The sequence below is a fragment of the Netta rufina genome (genome assembly GCF_964035555.1).
Source record: "Netta rufina genome assembly, chromosome: W".
Taxonomy (NCBI): domain Eukaryota; kingdom Metazoa; phylum Chordata; class Aves; order Anseriformes; family Anatidae; genus Netta; species Netta rufina.
Window position 1 is genome coordinate 11,835,284 of NC_140139.1, and position 18,249 is coordinate 11,853,532.

At 42.4% G+C, this 18,249-nt stretch overlaps 1 protein-coding gene across 3 annotated transcripts in view; it reads left to right on the plus strand.

Annotated features, from left to right (window-relative positions):
- The first annotated feature begins 245 nt into the window (after nucleotides 1-245).
- LOC311220763 (zinc finger RNA-binding protein-like) overlaps nucleotides 246-18,249 on the plus strand; it is a 68,582-nt gene continuing 50,578 nt past the window's right edge. For 2 of the 3 annotated variants that reach the window (XR_014619241.1, XM_084304325.1), the window contains exons 1-2: nucleotides 554-663; nucleotides 867-951. Coding sequence is in view for 2 of the 3 variants with exons in the window: in XM_084304325.1 (XP_084160451.1) it covers nucleotides 627-663; nucleotides 867-951 (122 nt within the window). In the remaining variant the exon portion in view is untranslated. Of the gene's footprint in view, nucleotides 275-553; nucleotides 664-866; nucleotides 952-18,249 lie in introns of those variants that run through there. The other variant, XM_084304326.1, reaches the window with a different exon arrangement.

Sequence of the window (18,249 nt, forward strand, 5' to 3'; positions counted from 1 at the left end):
TGGTGTGATTATGGGCGCAAAACACAGGGTAATGGAGGGAATAAAGAGAGCAGTACATGCAACGCTCCCTCCCGCGTGAGTCTGATGGATCAGGACTACACTTCCCAAGAGCTTTTGCACATCCCGCGCATGCGCGGCAGCTCCTGCGGCGTCAAGCACGCGCATCTGCGGGCGAAGGCAGCAACGGGCCGAACTACAACTCCCAGCGGCTTCTCGCATGCGTCGCATGTGCGTACGGCGCCGGCCCGGCCGTACTCCGCAGTTGTCGCCATAGGTGGCTGGAGGGAAGGGAGCAATCGTGGTCGTCAGGAGGAGGAGAGGAGAAAGAGAGGGAGCGGAGAGTGGGGGGGAGAGGAGGGGGAGGAGGAGGAGGAGGAGGAGGAGGAGGAGAGAAGGGAAGGGAAGGGAAGGGAAGGGAAGGGAGGGGGGGAGGAGGGGGGGGAGGAGGGGGGGGGAGGGGGGAGGAAGGAGGGGGGAGGAGGGGGGAGGAGGGGGGAGGGAGGGGGGAGGAGGGGGGAGGGGGGGGGGAGGGGGAGGAGGGGGGGAGGGGGGAGGAGAGGAGAGGAGAGGAGAGGAGAGAGTGAGTGAGTGAGTTCAGACGTCGTTGCCGCCACCAGCTCGGACTCATGATTCCCATATGCCCGGTAGTTTCGTTCGCCTATGGTAAGTAACAGCGCTTGGGGAGGGCGGCTGCGAGGTGGGGGAGGGGGGAAGCGGGGGTCCTGAGGCACCGTGTCTGACTAGGCGCTGTCACGCTCGTTCTGTCTCTTGTCCATCTGTCCACTTCTCTTACCCCCTGCTTTCTCTTCCTTCTTCCTCCTGTTATGGCCCTGTCTGCCGCTGCCTCTCGGTTACCACCACCGTAGTGCCCAGCCGGCTGGGAGAAGATGCCAAAATGGCTACCGGCAACTACTTTGGATTCACCCATAGTGGGGCTGCTGCTCAGTACAGGTAACTGCCGCCACCCTTCCCTTCCCTTCCCTTCCCTTCCCTTCCCTTCCCTTCCCTTCCCTTCCCTTCCCTTCCCTTCCCTGCCCCACCGTCCCTTTCCTCGGCCAGGCCCGAAGCCCTCTTCTCTCCCGCTTTGGTCCCTGAGAGGGTTCTCCCCGCCTTCTCGGGGGGGGGAGCCTGGGGCTTGCCATCTTTGCCTGTCCCTCTCTGGGGGCCTCTGCTGCACCGTGTGCCCCCGGGCTGGTTGTGCTAGGGACCCTTTTGCTCGCCCGCACTGTCGCGGGGTGTGTTTGCTTATCCTGCTGCCACCTGTGTCCCCTGTGGTGTGGGGGTGGAGAGGTGGAGCTGGGCACCACAGAGGAGGAGAATCAGTGGCAGGATTAGGGCTCAAGGCTTGCATACCTGGCGTAGTTTCAGGAGTGCAATTTTATGGAGGTCTTGTAGTGATGCTCAAGTTGGTGCATCTATTCTTTCCTGGAAATGGATGTAAAATACATTTGTTTTAATTTACTTCCGGTGTTGAATAGTTAAAGGAAGGGATTAAACTTAGCATGTCTTCTAGTTCTTTTAAGATGAGGTGCTCACAGCATATTTATGTGTTACTTCACAGTTATAGTGAAATTTGAAACTGGGTCCTTGTGGGATGTAGAGCAGTTTTTAAATAGCATAGAGGATTTTCTTTTCTTGATAAGAAAATAAATGATCTTTAAGTGAATAATAAGCTATGAGATCCATATGACTGCAGTTATGAAGTGGAGATTAATTTTTAAATTTACTTTTCCTTTTGTTGTGGAGCTGAAGAGCTGTATAGATTTAAGAACCCAAACAACTCAGTTGGAGTTTCCTTCTGCATTGCAATATTAAAGTATAATTGGAATAAAGTTGAAGTTCAAAACTCTCTTCCTTGTTAATCATAAATGCGTTCTTGAGGAAAGAAAAACTGATCAAAAGGTTTTTCCTTTCTTACCACAAGTATATCAGTAAGACTCTGTGTTCTATAAATGGTTTGTATGTGTATCATGTCTGAGTGTGATGAGAGACAGTGATGGGTGTTCAAGTGGTCTTTTCATAAGAGAGAAATTTAATATTTTGAGCAGAAAACACAGAAATTGCTTAAAGCATCTGAAAGGGGGTCTTACCTTCATAAAGCAGGTTTGACAGGTCCTTAGTAGCTTATTTACTGAGTACTACAAAATGTATATTCTACTCTAGCATATTTTAGAGGTAATGGCATCAGGGTAAGATAATTGAAGATTTAATATTGCAACAAGCTCTTTAAGATTGTTACCAGTATTCGAAGTATCATAACATATAAAAATAATAAAATTCCTGCCTCATTAGAGAACAGACTTGTAGAGAATACAGATTAATGTTTATCTGATAGCTAACGTGCAGGTGGGCCTCATAACTCTACAGTAGACTTTTTCTGGTCACAGAACTACTCCATGGTTTTCAAAAAGTTGATCAAAATAGCAGGTTGTTTTAGGAGAGTAAATTAGACATTTGCAACTGCAGACCTTATTTTTTTTGACATAGGCTTTTTAGAAGTTTTACTCCTGTGGGTATTATAGAATGTAACAAATGTTCATAATAAACATGATTAGTCACGTTTTTGGGTTCTCTCTTGACAAAATGGCTGTCAAAAATTCTGATGCATTGGGAGAACTTCAGGATAGAACTTTAAAAGCAATCTCAGTGCTTCTTTATTATTATTCTAGGTTGTTTGTGGCCGTGGTGGATCACTTAAATACTCTCCCATCCTTTGTGTGCTGGGTGAATGATTGGTAGCTGCTCAGATGTTAGAACTTGGTTTGGGAGATTCATGAGCGGAGTGTTCAGGAGTTAATAACATGTTTACTGTTGTAACATGTAAGCAGTATAGCTCCTGAGTTGACTAGATAAGAAAGGGAATAGATGTCTTTTTTATTTGCTCATAAATACTAGTTTTCATAAAGCATGTTTGAAACTTACCTTATTTCATGCTTAAGGGCAGAAAAAGAGCTAAGTGCCCTTTAAACCTATAAATAATGGATTAGAATCATTCTTGTTTCTTCTAGTGTTGTTACTGCATAAAATTTCCTGCTGCCCGCTTCATTTAGAATTCTTCTAATTCTTCTATGAACTGTACGTTAATAATATCATGACTTAATGAGAGAAGAATTAGATTATGTAAATACCTATACAGGAAATTTCTCTGCAATAGCTTTACTTTATGCTGATGGTGGTATTAGGACCTAACATCATAAATCTGTGTGCAGTGCAAAACTCATCTGTTACTTATTTCAGTAACTGTATTAATCTATTTAGGAGTCTGAAATAAATGTGTAACTTGGTGATACCAGTCCTCTTCTCTTCTGTGCTCACACTCCATAACTCACATGAACCACTGTGTATCTCCAATTTGAAATGAAGAGCTTAATATTGGCTTGTCTTTCATGTGTAAAAAACAATATTAGCATTCTTGATTTGGTGCTGTAGAGTCATTGTTATGCTTTTATTTGAAAGTTGGCTGATTGAAATGTGGGGATGCTGGTGGAGAGATGAGAGCATTGAGAAACATTTGGATAGAAAAGTGAGCTTTTCTTTGCTTGCAAATGTGATGGTCTCATTTAACCAACCTTGTGTTAAAATTTTGGTTTCAAGAAGATAGAGTAATTCTTTGAATTTCATCTTAGTGATGTTCTTATCAAGGCTCTGCTGTAATGAGACAGGTGGGAGATCCTTGGGTAGTTAGGAGTGATTTGTTAACTTTAAATTGCCCTCAAGTAGCGTGAATATTATACATTCAGTATTGTGAGCTGTAACACACAAGGGCAAAGGAAGATGTTTGGATCCAGAGCAGATCATGATGCCTGTGAGTTTAGGTTAAGATGCAGTCTTCTAGGCAGCCATATGGAAATGAATTCTTGCAATTATAGCTAGTCTGGCATTCAGGTGCAGTGCTTAAAATTAATGGGGAACAAAAGTAATAATTTTATCACAGGATGAACCTACTTATATCAGAGTGTAAAAATTGTAAATGCTTTCTTTCTGTGAATTTTATGACTGTGGTGCCTTGAATTGCACCACATCTTAAAGGATATGTGTTTTTAGCAAAAAGAGCTTCTTAATATCATAGAATCATAGAATATCCTGAGTTGGAAGGGACCCTTAAGGATCATCAAGTCCAACTCTTGACACCGCACAGGTCTACCCAAAAGTTCAGACCATGTGACTAAGTGCACAGTCCAATCTCTTCTTAAATTCAGACAGGCTCGGTGCAGTGACCACTTCCCTGGGGAGCCTGTTCCAGTGTGCAACCACCCTCTCTGTGAAGAACCCCCTCCTGATGTCAAGCCTAAATTTCCCCTACCTCAGCTTAACCCCGTTCCCGCGGGTCCTGTCACTGGTGTTAATGGAGAAAAGGTCTCCTGCCTCTCGACACCCCCTTACGAGGAAGTTGTAGACTGTGATGAGGTCTCCCCTCAGCCTCCTCTTCTCCAGGCTGAACAGGCCCAGTGACCTCAGCCGTTCTTCGTACGTCTTCCCCTCCAGGCCTTTCACCATCTTCGTAGCCCTCCTCTGGACGCTTTCCAACAGTTTCATGTCCTTTTTATACTGTGGTGCCCAGAACTGCACACAGTACTCGAGGTGAGGCCGCACCAGCGCAGAGTAGAGCGGGACAATCACCTCCCTTGACCTACTAGCGATGCCGTGCTTGATGCACCTCAGGACACGGTTGGCCCTCCTGGCTGCCAGGGCACACTGCTGGCTCATATTCAACTTGCTGTCTACCACGACCCCCAGATCCCTCTCTTCTAGGCTGCTCTCCAGCGTCTCATCGCCCAGTCTGTACATGCAGCCAGGGTTTCCCCGTCCCAGGTGCAGGACCCGGCACTTGCTCTTATTGAACTTCATGCGGTTGGTGATCGCCCAGCTCTCCAACCTATCCAGATCCCTCTGCAAGGCCTTTCCACCCTCATTCGAGTCCACAACTCCTCCAAGTTTGGTGTCATCAGCAAACTTGCTCAAAATACCTTCTATTCCTACATCCAGATCGTTTATAAAAATATTGAAAAGTACTGGCCCTAAAATGGAGCCTTGAGGGACCCTACTGGTGACCGCCCGCCAGCCTGACGCAGCCCCATTTACCATAACCCTTTGGGCCCTGCCCGTTAGCCAATTGCTCACCCATCGTATGATGTATGATATTTAGCTGTATGGTGGACATTTTGTCCAGTAGGATCCTATGGGAAACCGTGTCAAAAGCCTTGCTGAAGTCCAAAAAAATCATATCAGCTGGTTTCCCTTGGTCCACCATACGGGTGATCTTATCATAAAAGGAAATCAGGTTAGTTAGGCAGGACCTACCCTTCACAAACCCATGCTGGCTGGGACCAATGACTGCTTTGTCCCCCAGGTGCGCCTCAATAAGTTCGAGAACCATATGATCAAGCTGTGTATGGTGCTGATTCTCCTTTGCTCAGTCTATGATAGTCTTAAGTGTTGTCTTAAACATGCTGTTCTGTCTTAATGTACACAAGAAGCCTCCATTAAGCTAGTGCTGTTTATGCAAAGATTTTGGTAGACTTGTTTCCAAACCAGTGAGGTGCCACCCTTGAGTGAGATACGCCAACATTAGTAAGGCAGTAAGGAGCCTCTGGGTTTGTTAGTGTGGGCTGCGTGCCGGTACTGCAGTTGACTATTGACAGGGAATCAGAGGAGGTGGTGGTAACTGGGGAGGAAAGGTGCCTCAGTAATCAGAGGAAGCTTTGTCATTTGGAAGAGTGAAGTCTGCCAATGAGGTGAAATTTGCAACAGGCTCATGATTTTAAAAATCGAGCACTTGGGAAAAATTTTCTGTTAATATTAAAGTCCTTTGTAGTTGTAACCTCAAAATGTATTGATGATTGCAGGCTTAACTCTGGGGTGTTAAATTATTTGTAAAAACTTGTTACCTAGATGCAAAAATGGTAGGGTAAAATGTAGTTGAGTTATTGGTACCTAGAAAAGCGAAGTAGTGGCTAAAGGCAGGAAATATAGAACGCTTCAAGAATTGAATACATTTTTCCTTACTAGTGAAGTTTCTCTCACTTAATAAAGAGCTTGCCAATTTTAGTGTTTTTTGTTGTTGTGTTTTTTTTTTTTTTTTTTTTTTCTGACAGGGAAAATGTTTGTAGCTAGTATTTTTCAGGCAGATGTGACATCTTGAGCTCAGTTCTTTTCGTGTTGTGCTATCATCGTGAACATGGCTGTTAACTAGACTTGAATAAAAGCAATGTTTTGATGATGAAGGAAGTAATATAGGGAAGAGCCATCTGTTGTATGCAACTGAGTATGGGGGTGGTAGATACAGAGCATTTATTGCATCACTGTTTTAGATGCTAGCAGTTATGGTCTGATGTACAGAGATAAACGTTACCTGATTTGATTGGTTTTAAAGCAGGTAGTGAGAATAAATGTGAAGATTAAACAGTAATAGTATATTCAAAAGATGAACATTTTAATCTTTGAGATGAATTACTGATAGCGTATAATTTAGCTATATGGTGGTAATTTCAGATTCCTTTTGACTTTTTTGCTGTTTGAAGTGGTAATGTTTCTTCACTTCTCTGACCATTTTATTTGACCATTTTATGCTGTGTATTGTTAAGTGTGTTCAGGAGAAAAGAGTTGAATGAGGATTATTGTTTTTCACTCTGCCCTACTTTCATTAACATACCTGAAACTTCATCTGACCAGTTATTCAGTAGTTCCTCTTTATCCGCTTCTCTAAAGAAGCAGCAGGTTGTAGTGCTTCATTCAGTTTTTGGAGAGTTAGGTCATACTTGTTTCAATCTTAATATCACTAAAAGAAAAACTGCAGAATTATGTTTTTAGACAGAGCTTTGCTATTCTGCTATTGATAGAATAGTCTGTGAATCTTTGAAAAATCCTGCAGTTGGGTCTCAATAAGTACAGTTTCCTTAATGCTAAAATGTTCTAAGAAATTAGAATTTTCAAGAAATAAGGCTTAATTGTTTTGTCTAGATATTTGTATTTTTAAAATTATGCTTAAGAGTAGTTTAAATGTCGTATTAAGCTAGCCTGCAAATCGCTTCTTTAAATGAAAAAATATGCAAGAAACATAGTTAAGAAGTTGTCATTTCTGAGGAAGTTCATAATTTGGATTGAGACAATTGGTTTTAGCCTTAGTTTTAAATCTGTTAGAATAGTACTCTTCAGAAAGTTAAAACTAAATATACAACAATGTATTTTGCCTCTAGAAATAGAGATTTCTATGTTCAGTGCTCTAAACCAAGCTGGAATAGCAGCAGTTAAAATGTATGTGTTGGTTGTTAGTACATAAATACATAGGAGATGACCATTTCTATATTCCTTGGGCTTATGTGCACGTGAACTGTAATTCATTTTCAAGTTAAATCAGTTGGTGTGATGAAATGCAAGGCTTATAGGGAGCCTTATTTGTGCTATCCTTTTAATCTTTCATGTGCTTCGTACCCTGTATGGAAATACTGTTTTCTTCTGAAAGTAAATTCCCTTGACAATAAATGCTAAAGATATTGTATTAAGATTCTTAATACACAACTTACTTTATTTTCCACATTAGGATGCCTGTGGAGTATCTTACAGTCTCAAGTCACCTGAAGTTATTACCTGATAACACATGGATATAATGCTGTCTATTTTAAATTCTCCTGATATTAATAAATAAATGAAATAAAACAATAAATAAATCTTTCTACCTTCAATGTATTTTTTTTTTTTTAGCAAAGCTTCAATTTTAATAAAAAAGGTCAATATCTGGAAAAGGACAGGAGCAAAGTGTTCTCAGGGAAGGATTTAATATTTATTTCTTAAATTTAAATGCTCTTAATTCACTTTCAGTGCTTAGTAGTACTTGGAATGGTCCTTCCCCTTCAGGACGAAGTTTTGATACTTTCCAGGTTCGAATCAGGACCCCATTTCCTGGGTGATTTGGGGGTGGGGTGGGATGTTGAGCCAACAACCCATGGGTCCTGAGAGATGACAAAGAAGAGGGCAACCCCAGAATACAGTTCTTAAGAAAACTCTTGTTTTGAATTGTGGTATCTCATCCCTTCTGCCCAGATAGGATAATCTGAACAGCATCTCCTTTCTTGGTGCTGTTTGAACCTGTAGGAGCGCTAAAGGTAAGCATTTTAGCCAAAGAAGTTGGGTTTCTAACACTAATTCAGTTAATTGTTTCTTTAATGTCTGGTTCATTTGCCCCACCTATCCAGAAGAGGAGGGTTGCCAGGGGGTGTGAAAATCCCACTCAATCTCTAGGGCCTGCTTTAACCCTTGCAGTACTTGTGAAGTGAAATGACATCCTTGATCTGAATCAATGTTTTCAACTATCCCATATCTAGGGACAATTTGCTCCATTGATACTTTAGCCACTGTGTTCGCAGTGGCAGATACCAAGGGGAAAGCTTACACCCATCCAGTCTCCCTACTTTAGGTAACTCAGTAAAGTCTACCTATATACTTTGGAAAGCTCGAATCCCTGGCTCCCGCCCCCCTCTAGGTGGGTTACGGATGACCTTTTTATTTACCTTTTGACATATGGTACATCCTCTGCATATTTGCTTCACTAAAGTGTATATTCCTACACAGTCATACTTTCTTAGCACAACATCACACATTGCTTGCACCTCCCAATGACTCTTCTGATGTAAAACAGTTAATATTTGCCTCACTGGTGCTTTATTCAGCATTTCTCTCCCATCAGGGAGTATCCATTTTCCTTCAGACTTCGTGGCTCCTGGTTCCTTAAAAGAAATCTTTCTCGTAAAACTTTTTAGTTCTTTTTAGTTTTCTGCAATTCCCTGAATCCTCTCTGGATTTATTCTTCGTTTTCCTTCAGACATTAGATGCCTTAAATACCTGACTTCTCTTTCTACATATGGTAATTTATTTTTCAGTACTTCCAAACCCTGCTTTCCCAGAAAGTTGAATAGCTTGTAGCTTTCTTCACAACTCTTTTCTCCTGTCCTGACAATAGAAAATGATCCACATATTTGTAACATTAATACCTACTTTGGAGGTTGTAATTGCTCCAAAATCTTTTTTAGAACTTGCCCAAATAGATAGGTGGCCCTGTAAACCCCTGAGGTAAAATTGTCCACCTATATTGTTGCTTCCGCCCCCATTTCAGGGTCTTTCCAGTCAGAGGTGAATATTATCTTTGCTCTCAGGGCCAGAGAGCACTCCATTCATAACACTGTTATTCCAGCCTAACAATTTACTATTTGAATGCCCAATTTAATTATCAAATCCCTTCACAAGTTAGTCCCTACCTTGGGTAGATATAGTAATTGCCCAGTGATCGTTTTATCCCCTAGTCTCAGCTTGGTATCCCCCAAAGGTGGCACTGTTATCCCAGCCCCTTCTGCCCCCATCACTTTTTAGGGTTTCATTAGTGAATTTAATCCCTGATTCTTTACAAGTCAGTAATGACCTAGCTGTTCCCCAGTGTATTGGGTTTGATGGCAAGGTTTGGGGGTGGGCCTGCAGTGGCAGCCCCTGTGAGAAAAACCCAGAAGCCTCCCCGTGGCAGATAAGGGACAATTTCATCTGGCCTCAAAGGGGCCCACTGCTGCCCAGAGCCATGCCATGAGCAACACAGCCTGTGCCTCTGTGAGAGCCCATCCAAGAAAACAAGCAAACAAAGAAACAAACAAAAACTTGCTGCTCAAAAGCAGCTGGGAGAGCGAGGTGCAAGAAACCTCCACGCAGACACCAGTCAGTGCAGAAGGAGGGGCAGGAGGTGCTCCAGGCACCGGAGCCGAAGCCCCCCTGTGGTCTGTGGAGAGGCCCCTGGTGGAGCAGGCTGTCCCCCCCAACCCCCCCCCCCTTCCCGATACTTGGGAAACTGACCAAACACCACAGCAAATATACCAAAACTTCTGGACTGTTACTTAGATAATGCCTACATCTTCTTTCCCTGTGTGAGAAACACTCTAGCCAATAACTTAGGCTCAGTTGCGGATCTTGGTGAAGTAGTAATTTATTGCAATGGCGGGCACCCCACAAGCAGGAGAGCGCACCTACTAGTTCCAAAACACAGTTTATGTACTTTTTGAGGACAGGACCCTCCCTTGTTTCCCCACTGAGTGGGTAATCCCGGTTCACAGTCTGATGCTTCACAGACAATGCATGGCCTGCAGTTGCCGGCCTGTTAAATTTCTGATTTCTTTTGACTTTTTTACTGCTTGAAGTGGTAATGTTTCTTCACTTATCTGACTTGACTTGACACTGTGATTTTCACCTGATTGTCCTAAGGAGTCTGGTTGTCTGCATTTTACAAGGTCGCCTGCTAAGTTTTCTTACAACTGCAAACATATTTCAATACCAGATTCCTTACCTTTAAGCAACGTAACTCTGCAATAACAGCTTTTTTATTCCTATTGTGGGACTAAGTTGAAATACTTGATGAGGTGCATTATGGAAAATTATTACTTAATGTAGAGGTTAATAAAAGAATTGTAGCGAAATACTGGTAGAGGTGGTTATTCTAATGAGAAGAGTGATCATCATTAAATAGGAATAATTACACTGGAATTATCCAGGGATTGGTCTTGATTATTATTTTAGTATGGCATGTCTTTGTATTTTATACAAAGAAAGTATTGTCAATACAGAAGTAGCTTTACAAGAAGCTGTTCTGAGGAAACCAGACTGGAAAGAAAGCACTGGATAGTACAGCTGAACCTTCATCTGAATTGAGGGTTGTGGCCATCCACAGTCATAAAAGACGAGTAGGTAGTAAATAGGTGCAAAGATTCACTGCAAGAAAGATCAGTGGAACAGAGGGGGTCTGGCAGAATAGTCTGAGAGAGGAGGTAAGTTGTGTGATGATTGCTTGTCACTGAACAAGGGTAAAACCTCTTGTAAGTTAATTGAAAGTTGGCACAAAAATCTTTAGATATAAATTAATTACATGGAAGCATCTGGTCATCTTAATGTTAAAAGGTTTTCGGCAAGAAAAAGGGGGAAAAAAGAAGCCCATAAATTTGAAAAAGATGTTGTGAATTTCTGTAACATAATGAGTAGTTCTTTCAAAAAGGAAAAAGCAGGCAGTTCTAGAATATTATTCTTGTAATATTGCAAACTCAATCATTAGCTCTTCAGGATGTTGCATGTTATAAATGAAGTCTCAATTCAATCTGAATTTTGTAATATTTATAAAACAAATATTTCTAAAAGGTATAAAAGCTATAAAAGGTATAAAAGGCAAGTAAACAGCGCTGGGTGTGCGGGGAGTCTACGCTCCACCAACACGCACACACAAACATCAAACATTCTAAATACATGTGTACAGAACATTGCTTTACATAATAACCTGAGTATGCCTATACATACATACAATCAGGATAGGTAACAAACAGTCCTTTAAGTTCTATAACTTAACAGTCTCCATTTTCCATTCCTTTTCTTGCTTCAGGCCTTATGTATTCCGTTCTTCCCAGATCGAAGAAAAACATGTCCATCTCCTTGTGAAGGCCAAGAGGCCTGGGTCAAAAGGCACGTCCAGGTCACCAGGGGGCGTAACAGCAAAAGCCTTCGATGGCTGTAGCAGCAGAGGGGCTGATGGCGGAGCAGTCGGATCAGTAAAGGAGCCCACAGCTCCCTCATTATCTGGCAAACCACAGGCTTCTGACTGTGGCTCCACATGGCTCTTTAAGGCCTCAGAGACTGCTCGCCAGGTGCCGAGCAATCCCACTGCAACCTTGTCGTTTTTAGTTGCAGAGTCCCACACCTTGACCTCAGTTTGGTCCCATATTTCAGGCTCATAAACTGTCCAATTGTTAATAAGGAGAATAAGTTGTAAGGTTTCCAGGACAGTCTTTGTTTCTAAGGACGTATGATTCCCCATAATGCGCAGCTGCTTACCAGCGAGAGGCAGTTGTGTGCTCAGGCCTGCTTCTCTCAGCTCGAGCTTCTCTCCAGCTCCAGTGCTGCCTATTTCCAGCGATGAGCTTCTCTGAGCGGTTTGCTGAGTCTGGCCGAACCTATCTTCATGAGGCGATCAAAGTGCCTGCTCCCGTCCTGGTCTCCATTCTGCCAGCCTGTTCCTCTTCACTTCTTTTTCCTGCTTCTTTACTGATTCAAAGATCGAAGCCGAAATTTCCTTAAGCGGTATATTCTTTATTGCAGCGCTGGATGCACGGGGGATCTTTCCACCTATCATGCATGTCCGAAGTAACAAGCCATCTCATATTTATACAGCAAAACGATGAATGTTCTAACGCCTATACATATTCATTACCTAAACCCGCCTACTCTCGCTTCGTACGCTAATTAGCTTATCAGTGCTTGCGCAAAGCCTTCCAAGAATTGTGGGCCGGGGTCTTCGGGACGTGGGCAGTGGTCTTTGGGAGGAAGACTGTAGGTCTTCCTCGTGATGCACTTTTCACCTTTTGCTTAAAAAATGCCAGATATGATGAATCAGTTGTTTTCCAAGCTGAGTTGGCTTTCGGCCTAACTGAGGGTCGGCAGATAATGGGATGTCTCAGTTAACAAGACATAACAGAAGGTTGACTCAAGTTATCTCAAGTCTCAGCCTGACTGAGGGTCGACGGATAACAAGATGTCATCTATTTTGTTCTCATTCATTTTTAACCACAAGATTTATCCTATCCTAAAGTGAGTCTATACAATATCATTACTGATGTAACTTCATTGTGTTGCCTTTTTTTTATCTTGAGGTCAGGCTCCCCTCTTATACCCTTCTCTCCACAGCAGTTCTTTTCAAAACAACTTTTCATTGGTCAGACAACTTTGAATGTAACAACAACAGCAAACACCCAGAAACATCCATGCCTTTATGGCTGGAGAACAAGAGAACCAGCTGGAGAACAAGAAACCCCAGACTGCATGGCATCTCTTGAATCACCCTTCTTTGTTCCCTCTAAACTCTTTTATATTCCTGATGGCCTGGTCCTTTAGAGTCTAGTGTTATCTCAGTCATGGGGCTTTCCAACCCGCATGGCCACATTCCCAAATCTCCCCCTTCTTTGTTAATATCAACCATTTTCTTGACACGAATTACCACTGCATATATAACATTGCAGAAGCAAGAGGAACAGTTTTGCTAAAGTGAAAATGGTGATAGAACTAAGCCTTAGAAATCAAATGATTGGGGCTGTTCATTCTATACCATGATAAGGAAATTTAATACAAAAATAGCAAAGAAGAAATGAGACTGAGCAGAATCTTGTTAACAGTACAATCACAATCTGGCAGTCAGACTGTTCTGTGAACTCCAATTTTTCTAACAGTTTTACCATGTCAAAAAATGGGCCAAGCAAAAAAAAAAAAAAAAAAAAAAAGATCTTGTACTTTTCTGCTAGATTGAGTTAAATCAGTAGCTCAACTAATAGCAGAGCTACCCCAAGTGATGGAATTGTATGTGATGGCCTGATGGCCAGATTTGATATATGGGAGGAGGGAAGAGTGAGAATGAGGATAGGGTGGAGCAAGACTGTCCCTTCATTGGCAGTATTGCACTGTTGATGAGTTCAGTTGTAATCTAAGTGAAAGTATAAGGCTTCCTGTTTTCTCAGTAATATATTTTGAGTAGATGCATGTGATGCTGTGAATTACCTTTGAACGTGTGAATATTTTACACTTTTGTGCTGTTAGGTACGTAAACAATGCAGCCTAATTTTATAGATTATCATACACTTTTACCATCATAAAATAGTTTTCATGAGTTTTCTGACAGTGATTTCTGACCCAAAGCTGACAAAACAAAGGCACTACCTATATAAATCAAGTAGGAGGAATTGTTTCAAGTAGTGACTCAAGCTACACCAAAATATTTTAGGTCTTATCCTTCCACTGTTACACCAAGAAGCTAAAAATAAAATGTAATATAATATTTAATATTAATACATATAAATAACATTAATATATATAATGTAATATAATCATGAGTACAACTCACAACTGAGTTGAGTTTGGATGTAATGTAAAGGGTCTTTTAAACAATGAAATATCAGGGGACTATGGTGGGAAGAAGGTAGAGTCTAGACATGGAAGTCCAGTAGTAATAAAACTTTCTCTGTGTGTTTCTGACATAAAAATGGCTTTTTGATATGTTAAAGTCAATGTGTTCTGCTGTAATTAAATGACAAATTTTATTTTTAATTACTAAACGCAGTGGAGTTATGGAAATGTTTTTAGCAAAAATATCTACAGCAAAAAGGTGCTTTGTTTCTGGAAGTTATGTCAGAGATAATATTGCTGTCTTTTGGAAAAGCTGTCTTGACTTCTTGGTCCTTTTGTGAGAAACACTCTGTAGCCAATAACTTAGGCTCAGGCGAGGATCTCAGTGAAGTAGTAATTTATTCGCAATTGCAATGGCGGGCGCCCCACAAGCAGGAGAGAGTGCATCTACTAGTTCCAAAACACAGTTTATATACTTTTTGAGGATAGGACCCTCCCCACTGAGTGGGTAATCCAGGTTCACAATCTATCTGATGCTTCACAAACAATGCATAGCCTTCAATTGCTGGCCTGTCAAATTTCAATTTCCTTTTGCCATTTTTACTGTTTGAAATGGTAATGTTTCTTCACTTATCTGACTTGACTTGACACCATGATTTTCACCTAATTGTCCTAAGGAGTCTGGTTGTCTGCATTTTACAATGTAGTCTGCTAAGCTTTCTTATCACTGTAAGCATATCTCAGTACCACATTCCCTCCTTCTAAACAATGTAACTCTGCAAAAACAACATTTATATTCCCACACTTTTGGTTTTGAGCATAACCATGCTTCAATTCCACTGTGCCATTGTGTATGTTTCTTTCAAGTAAGATATCATTTCTGTTTTCTTTAAAATAGTGTATACTATCTCCTTGATAGACACAAAATTGGATTTGAATTATCTTTTAATAGTTCTATGGAGTTGTAGAACCCTATAATGATTATTAAATATTATTGAATAGCAGTGCTGGAAATGTATGGAAAAAAAATCAGAATAATCACTGAATCCCCATTTCATATAATTGTTCTACATAGTGATATTTATCTCAGTTCACTGTATTTGTTCAAAAAATCAGAACAGATATTGTAAGCTTTTAATCATAATGCATGGGTAGGGATTGAAATAGGACAATAATATTTGTTTCTGTTCAAAAAATTAAACCCACCATAAATTTTCTGTTTCCATTGTTAGTAATTACTCGTTCTTAGTAAATAGCCACATATTAATGTCCTACCTGCAAATTTTAGAAAGGCATGTTAGTCTCAGCATGTGCCTGGAAGATTGCCAGAGCTCTGGTGGAAGTCTTCTTCTTTGATCTAGCTGTCTTTTGATGATCCTTCATGCGGTAAGGCAGTGGACTTCTGTTCAAGTGGGGCCAGTATTTTATAATTGTAAACTTTTGTGGGAAAAGCCTGGTATCACAGGTATGTTTTTAAAGTGTGTCTGCTTTAACTTTAAGAGTTCTGAGCTAATTTTCATGGAAGTCTTTACAAGCTCATAGCTTTAATATAGTGCCGTGGTTCTGCTCGAGTGGGCAGCCGAGCTCCACCACAGCCGCTCTCTCACTCCCCCTCCTCAAAGAGGAATGGGGAGAAAATATGATGAAAAGGGCTCAAAGGTTGAGATAAGGATGAGAAGTGTTATAAGTTAGACCACACAATTTACTGGTCTATTGAAATTATTTTATTAAGTAAGCAGACACAAGCAAAACAGCGCTGGGCGGCTGGGGAGTCTCCGCTCTACCACGGCACGCAACTTCCCCTTTCCAGTGTCGCTGTTTTATAGCATTGAAGTTCCGGCTTGTCGAGACCTGTCGACTTGTCGAGACCAGTCGAGACCTGTCCTAAGACTGTGCAGTCTGTTGTTGGGGGTCGTTATTCTTCCTCCGGTGATCACGAGTTGTGCTTGTGTTCAGGTGGGGGCAAAACAGGATGTCTTGCGGTGGGTGGGTGGTATCTTACAAAATCTTTGTTTTAACAAGGATGTTCACCCAACCCCCCTTCCCCATTTGTCCCCATGTTACAATGCCGTGAGTTGTGAAACCTTATCTCCTCAGTAGATTCTTTAAATTCTCAAGGACAATGAACAAACCCCTACTAATTTATCACAAGAAGATCACGCAGTAATTACTGTAACGGGCAAAACAGACTCAGCATAAGGAGATAGTAAGATTTATTGCTTATTACTAACAAGCTAGAGAAGTGAGAAACAAATGAAAGAAACCAAAAGCACCTTCCCCCCCCCATCCACCCTCTTCCACCTCCTCCCCCCGAGCGGCGCAGGGGAACAGGGGAATTGGGGTTATGGTCAGTCTACAGCGCTTCTCTGCTGCTCCTTCTCGGTCACTCTCATCCCCTGTGCTGTGGGGTCCCACCCGCGGGACACAGTCCTTGATGAACTGATCCGGCGTGGGCTTCCCACAGGCAGCAGCTCTTCCAGAACTGCTCCAGATATGGGTCCGTACCACGGGGTCCATCCCTCAGGAGCAAACTGCTCCAACCTGGGTCCCCCACGGGCAGCAGATCCTGCCAGGTCACCTGCTCCTGTGTGGTCTCCTCTCCATGGGCTACAGGTCTAGCCCGGAATCTGCTCCGGCAGGGGTCTTCCACAGGCAGCAGCCTCCGTCGGTGCAGGGCCACCTGCTCCACCGTGGTACTCCATGGGCTGCAGGGGGACTTCCTGCTTCACCATGGTCCTCACCACAGGCTGCAGGGGACTTCTGCTCCGGCGCCTGGAGCACCTCTCCCCCTCCTTCTTCACTGACCTTGGCGCCTGCAAGGCTGTTCCTCACTCCTTTCACTCTCCCAGCTGCTATGTGGCGCAGTGTTTTTTTTCCCCGTCTTAAATATGCTCTCACAGAGGCGCAAAACAACATCACTTATTGGCTCGGCTCTGGTCAACAATGGGGCCCTTACCAAACATGGGGCAGCTTCTAGATCCTTCTCACAGAAACCACCCCTATGGCCCCCCTGCTACCAAAACCTTGCCACGTAAACCCACTACATATAGTTTACTGAAAAACATAATGCAAGTGCAGGTCAATAATGAGCTGTCATAGAAAAGTAGTATTTTTCTTCATTTGTCAGGTGGTTTTATTGAAGAACTAATGAAGCACAAGCTTGTCGGGCATGAAAAGATAATAGTTTAAAATGTTGAATGAAAGATTTCTTTTTCACTGCTTCAGGAAAAAAAACAGCTCACAAAACCAACCCACAAACCCTCTTCTTATAAATGAAGTCTGAACTCAATCTGAATTTAGTAATATTTATAAAAGGAATATTTATAAAAGGTATAAAAGGCAAGTTGTCGTGGTTTAACCCGGCCGGCAGCTAAACACCACGCAGCCGTTCGCTCACCCTCCCCCCTCCCTCTCTGGGATGGGGGAGAGAAATGGAAAGTGAAGCCCGTGAGTTGAGATAAAGACAGTTTAATAAGACAGGAAAATAATAATAACAAAAGTAATAATAACAATAATAATAATACAATGGTGATAATAGGAAAGTAATAATAATATGTACAAACAAGTGATGCACAATGCAATTGCTCACCACCCGCTGACCGATGCCCAGCTTAACCCCGAGCAGTCCGGCCCCCTCTCCCCGGCTAGCCACCCCTATATATTGTTTAGAATGACGTCAGATGGTATGGAATACCCCTTTGGCTAGTTTGGGTCACCTGTCCTGGGTCTGTCCCCTCCCAGCTCTTACTGCACCCCCAGCCTGCCTGTTGGCAGGACAGAGCAAAAGGCTGAGATGTCCTTGGCTTGGTATAAGCACTGCTCTGCAACAATTAAAACATCGGGGTGTTATCAGCACTCTTCTCATCCTAAGCCAAAACACAGCATTCCACCAGCTACTAGGAAGAAAATTAACTCTGTTCTAACTGAAAGCAGGATACAAGTAAAAAGCGCTGAGTGTGCGGGGTGTCTACGCTCCACCAACACGCACACACGAACATCAAACATTCTAAATATACAGAACATTGCTTTACATACTAAACCCGAGTACACCTATACATATGTACAATCAGAAAAGGTAACAAGCAATCCTTTAAGTTCCATGACTTAACAGTCTCCATTTTCCATTCCTTTTGAACAATATGTCTCACTTTAAGTTGTCAAGCAACTCGGCCTTCGGGCCTTATGTATCCCATTCTTCCCAGATCGAAGAAAAGCATATCCATCTCTTTTTTAAGGCCAATAGGGCCTGGGTCAAAAGGCACATCCAGGTCAGCAGGGGGCGTAACAGCAAAAGCCTTCGATGGCTGTAGCAGCAGAGGGGCTGATGGCAGAGCAGTTGGATCA